This window comes from Triticum aestivum, unplaced genomic scaffold (genome assembly GCF_018294505.1).
Source record: "Triticum aestivum cultivar Chinese Spring unplaced genomic scaffold, IWGSC CS RefSeq v2.1 scaffold132373, whole genome shotgun sequence".
Lineage (NCBI taxonomy): Eukaryota > Viridiplantae > Streptophyta > Magnoliopsida > Poales > Poaceae > Triticum > Triticum aestivum.
The window spans coordinates 5808-11754 of NW_025226148.1; the positions used below are offsets into that span (position 1 = coordinate 5808).

The window sequence follows — 5947 nt, forward strand, 5'->3', positions numbered from 1 at the left end:
TGCCTCCATCCCCAACTATTTCATGGCATGTTTTATATGGCCTCAACAATCACTAGACAAGCTGGAGTGAATCTTGCGCGGCTTTCTTTGGCAAGGCAAGAACTTGGCAGCCGGTGGGCACTGTCTGATGGTATGGATTTCGTCACTCTCCCAAATCTTAATGGAGGGCTTGGTCTCCAAAATTTAAAGGAGCATAATTTGCCAATGATCTGTAAACTCACTTCTAATATTATGCAAGGCAAGGAAGCTCCATGCTACGAATGGTTCGCCAAAAGATACTGCAGCAACAGACTCCCAGACAGTATACAGAGTGGGGACACTCCCACTTGGCGATGCCTGCAATCAACCATACAGCTTGTTATACAATCTACCCGGTGCGTACTGGGAGAAGGATCTAGAATCTCTTTTTGGAAGGATTGGTGGCTTGATTGCTGAAGAATTCAATTCTCCTTCCCATTGCTCTTTTCTTTTGCCCGAACCACAAGTTGCTCTGTTGCATCATAGTTCAATGATGGAATTTGGGACATAAAGCTACATCCGAATTTGACTGCCACAACCAACAAAGAATTGCAAGCTCTAAATGTTATTTTTGCTAGAATCCAACCTATGGAGGACCATGCAGATCTCCGGAGGCCAATCTGCCAGTATGACAAACCAACAACATCTTTCTCTATGAGATGATCACGTTTAAGGGAATAGAGTGCCCCTTCAAATACAAGATCTGGGATAAAACTATTCCCAATAAATACTGAATATTCCTCTGGTTGGAGGTCCGTGAAAGATTGAATACAAGGGACAATATGCTGAAGAAACAATGGAGGATCAGCACACACAATTGTTGGGATTGGTGCCTAGCCTCAGAAACTATATGCCATGTCATTCTGAGATGTCGATTAGCCGATGCGGTATGGCATAGGGGCGGCCTGCAAGGTATCGCCAAAACCTGCATGGACTTGCAAACTTTCATTTTATCTGCGGTGGCCATGTCCGCACGGCAATCTCTGGCACATCCTCTTTTGCGGCGATTGATGTGGCTCTCTGGATGGCCCAAAATGCTCTTGTCTTCAGGATAGAGCGACGGACAGCAAGCCGAGCTTTCAAAGAGATTCATCAGCTTTTTTATCTCTGGAAGCATAGAGCCCGGCGAGATCAAGACATGACTACCTTGTGTAACTATGCTGCTATTTCCCCCCAAGCCTAACCCCCTCTTCTTTCGCCCTTTATGTTTCATCTAGGCTTGGTGGTGGCCTGCTGCACATGTTGTGCTGCGCCCACACCACCTTCATGTAATATGACTTTCGTCATCCGGGATTTTACCCTGTTTTGAATGTAAAAGAAGCGTTCTTTTCTTGTAGCAATAAGTATTCTACACGTCATGTGGTTTGTTCGGTAGCATAGATGATGTGATAATACGTCTTGGATGCGAAATTTGATGATTGGTGCTGGGTTTCGTGGGTCAAATCGATAGCCAAAGCCTAAACCCCGAAACACGTGGGCGCCGCACTTTACCATTCCATGCCCGATGCAGCATGATGAGATTTCAGGTGCCTAGCCACATCATCGACCGTTTATCCCATAGGAGGCGTCGCGGAAAGGCTCCTTGGTTCCTCGGAACAATAATAAGTATTCTAAAGACCGTGTTGGAATTTCTCATGTCCACTTGTTTGTGTGACTTGTAAATCCGTACGTGCAATTCACGTTCATATTCGGTAGCATATTAACTGTTACGCTAAACGTGTTGAGCGCTCATCATTAGAGCAGCCTGTGCCATTGGGTTGACCCGGTTTGATGGCCAAGATTTGTTGGATCTACCGTTTGGATACACACACATATTGGATGCAGTGGATGATTGATTGGTTGAACCATGATCAACACCATGTGACACAAGGAACATCACCAGTTGTGGCACTGCATCTGCTGCGTGCTTGTCTAGGGTTCAGAAAACAGACCGCTCTGCAAGGATGCTTGTTCATGATCCATGCTAAACGTGCTCAAACTGTTTCACTGTGCTTCGACAGAGGAACGGAAATCTACTCCCCACAGGAAGTTTAAAATTTCTGAGAAAAACAGAGGGGAATTTCGTGTCTCCTGCTGTTCTGTGCACGCGAAATCGATGAGCAAACAGAATCCATTCTCCGTGAGTCGATGAGCAAACAAGTAATCTGTTGCTGAGGCCGCTGGAGTGCAGTTGAGCAGAATTCCTTCTCCGTGGGTCGCGGCGGTCGCTCAGCACATTGATTGCCACTAAATGGATGCCGGTGGCAGCTGAGCTGAGCTGAGGTGTGACCTCGATCCGCCCCAATTAAACCGCCGCGGACCCGCCCACGGGCAGCCGCAGCTATCTATAACCCCGCGTCGTCTCCTCCGCACCACCAGAGATCCGGCCGGCGGCCCAAGAAGAAGAAGCAGCGGAGACGATGGCGGCGGTGAAGCGCGCCTACCTCGCCGCCTACAACTGGGCCGTCTTCTTCGGATGGTTCGTCTTCGTCCCGCCGCTGCTTGATTCCTCTTTCCCGCCGTCTAGTTCTTGATTGACAGATTGATGAGGATCCGTGCGCTCGTGGGTGCAGGGCGCAGGTGCTCTACTTCGCCGTGGAGGCGCTGCTCCGGTCGGGGCACGAGGCCGTGTACGCCGCCGTCGAGCGGCCGCTACAGCTCGCGCAGACCGCCGCCGTCCTCGAGGTACACCGCCCGCCGGATCTTGCTTCTTTCTCTCGATCTGTTCAGTTCTGAAATCTGAGCTCTGCATCCTGCGTGTCCCATGCCAGATCCTTCACGGGCTGGTCGGGCTGGTGAGGTCGCCGGTGTCGGCCACGCTGCCGCAGATCGGGTCGCGCCTCTTCGTCACCTGGGGCATCCTCTGGAGCTTCCCCGAGGTACTGTGTCCTTCTCCATGGCGCCTCTCTCTGTACTTCTTGCTGCGTGCATGCCTCATCCTCTGTTTTCCTTGCTCTGTTTTCTTGTACGGCTTTGCAGACCAGGACACACATCCTGGTGAGCTCCCTGGTCATCAGCTGGTCCATCACCGAGGTATGTATGTATCCACCACTGACTTCACTGAGATCATCATGCATGCTCCTGATAATCTAGAAATTACCCTTCTTCAAATTAACTGTGTTATCGAGCCGCGAAACGCAGCTGTTGCTGTTAGACTAGCTGAAGATGTGCTCCTGAACTAATGCAATGCGACGATGATACTTGTGATAGGAATTTCACACAAAATCGCCGCAGCCTAATTCGCTATACTGTCAGTATTACGCCAGGGTAGTGCTGAGTCAACTAGAAGTCTGAGGCACTATCACTGTCTGTCAAGATTTTATTTTTCTTCAATCATGCACTCCATTCTCTCAATATTAATTGCAAATTAGAAGGCTCGGGGCAGCAATGCTGATGTACTAGAAAAGAACACTAGAAACTTGGATGGAAAGAACCTTGGATGGATAACAGAGAAATTATGCTGCATATTATTATCTATCAAGTCCAATAGGTTGCCAGAGTCATGGCATATGGTCCATGGTTTGTTAAAATGCGTTGATCCCAATTATCTGATCACTTGGTTGATATGAACGGATGGTAAATTCTGCAGATTTCAGAAACCTAGTTAGTTACTCTAGTGCTGGGTGTTGCAATGCAGATTATTAGGTACTCTTTTTTCGGCACGAAAGAGCTGTTTGGATCTGCCCCATCATCGCTTCTATGGCTTAGGTGAGGCTACATCACACTGCTTCAACTCTGCATAAGGTTGCAGATTGTAAGTCAGCGCAACATTAATTAATTATATAAAGTATGAATCTTTACATCGAATCGATCCTGGATGTGTGCAGGTATAGCTCATTCCTAGTCATGTACCCAACCGGCATCAGCAGCGAGGTTGGTTTGATATATATTGCATTGCAGTTCATCAAGGTATTATCTTTTCTGATGAAATCCATTAGAGCAATTGATCAATGCACTCGTAAACTGTACGAATGTTGCTAATTTTCATGTTTTCACATTTTAATTGATAATGGCAGGCATCAGAGAAGTACTGCATCAGAATGCCCAACAAATGGAACTATTCATTTGATTACTTCTATGCATCAATCCTGGTACTCCTAGTTTACGTCCCAGGTACCTTTTCCTGTCCTCGCCGACGATTCATGTCTCATTCATTAGCACCTAGTGTGTGTACGCTTACCATATTAACTTTGGGTACAGGAAGCCCACATATGTACACCTACATGCTTGGGCAGCGTAAGAAGGCGCTTGCAAAGTCAAAGACCGCGTAAATCTTATCGATATGTCTTACAAAATTCGGTGACACATCATTGTGCTTCTCATCTACGTCAGCAAATCAAAAGTCTGATCTTGTTGGGCACTAGATTATTAAACTCTGTGTCATGTGAATGTGGTTGTTGCTGAATTTGCATTTGGTTGCTAGATACAATGTCAAACACTAAAGACCAAAATTTCGTTTGACGTAAACCTTGCTGAACATAAGCTTTGCCTACTACTCTCTCTGTCCTGAATTACTTGTCTTAGATTTATCAAGATACGACGTGTTTAGATACATCCGAATCTAGACAAATCCAAGACAAGTAATTTGGGACATGTTTTTTAGGTGTAGAATAAATACCACAAAGATATAGCTACAAAAATTCTCATAACTAATAACTACAATAATTCTCATAACTGACATCTTTAGTTTCAGTATCCAAGAGATTGATGCCATGTGATTCACTTAAGAGGGATAATTAAAATTTATAATATCCTATCCTATCGTATATTGTATAGACATCTGGCTCCGGGGGGAAAAGCCACATTGTACATCTGTACCAAAGGTCCCTCTGTGGCTGGCTTATGATCTTGGATCTCAGGTCGAGCACCTCGCCTGTGTCGGCAAAATAAACTGCATCCTTCTCTATCTCTCCAGATGCATGAATGGACTTGCAACAGTATCTGCTGATGAAGAGTGCTTGGCCACATAGTCCATCCTTCACCGGCACCCATGCCCCCATGGCGACATTGGCCTCGAACACGTCAGCGTTGCGGGTGTACCTGCCACTATGTAGAGAATAATACTGTTTCCGTCTCACCATGAGCAACTTACCAAGAGACTCGACGATCTGCCAGGTAGTGATGGAGAGCTCTGCATAATGGATGCCTTCTTCAATTATATTGCACACGCAGTCGTAATCATGCTCTCCATTTATAGTGTCGCGGTCTTGATCGCCACTATCCTTGGCAACATATTTGTGATGTTTCTCATCAACGTCACTCCACAAGTCATAACCATCATCAATCTTGGATGGGTATGCCCACACACGGAAGCGATCGACGTTGCTCCACACTTTAGAACGATCATCGGTCTTGAATGGGTGCCTTATGACACGCTTGGTTCTAGTGACGGTGGGCATGCCGCTGGCATCGAAAGCAATATCGAGGTAGATGAGGTCCTCAGCCTTGGTGATCCCGTAAAGCCTATCTCCGATGAAGGCAATGTCAATGATGTATATGAAGGGAGCTGATCGTGGCCTTGGCAGCCACACGCCCTTCCCTGGCCGGACCAGGATGATCGGATAATTTGTGTTGCTGGTCAAAATAGCGATGATGTCATGCGGGGTTGACCGCATGAGCACCTTGCGGATCTCGGAACTCACTGAGACATTATTGCCGATAATGGCGTCTAGCTCGGGGAGCGGCATAGTCATGTCGTAGAAAGGATTGTGCAAGAGGTAGCTATGCATTTTGCGGTCATTGTTGACCACAACGCGATGGAGGGTGATCCAGTCGTCGGTGGAACCAATGCATCTCACATTCTCAGGTACGGAGGGGAGGCGGCGGCTGCAGGTGTCGGAGCTTGTCATGAAACGGCTGTACGTGAGAAGGATCCATGGCAGGCGTCGGGGTGGGCAGGGGAGGTGCTCACATGCTGTAGCGCGCCAGGAACGACACACCGCCTCAACCA

General features: G+C 47.3%; 1 protein-coding gene across 1 annotated transcript; it reads left to right on the forward strand.

Moving 5' to 3' along the window:
- Window positions 1-2175: 2175 nt before the first annotated feature.
- Window positions 2176-4476, forward strand: LOC123172491 (very-long-chain (3R)-3-hydroxyacyl-CoA dehydratase PASTICCINO 2A-like). The gene is made up of 8 exons (XM_044589454.1): window positions 2176-2476; window positions 2571-2682; window positions 2769-2876; window positions 2977-3030; window positions 3635-3705; window positions 3825-3906; window positions 4014-4110; window positions 4198-4476. The coding sequence occupies exons 1-8, from the start codon at window positions 2418-2420 to the stop codon at window positions 4266-4268; spliced, it is 654 nt and encodes a 217-aa protein (XP_044445389.1). The 5' UTR covers window positions 2176-2417; the 3' UTR covers window positions 4269-4476.
- The last annotated feature ends 1471 nt before the right edge of the window (window positions 4477-5947 follow it).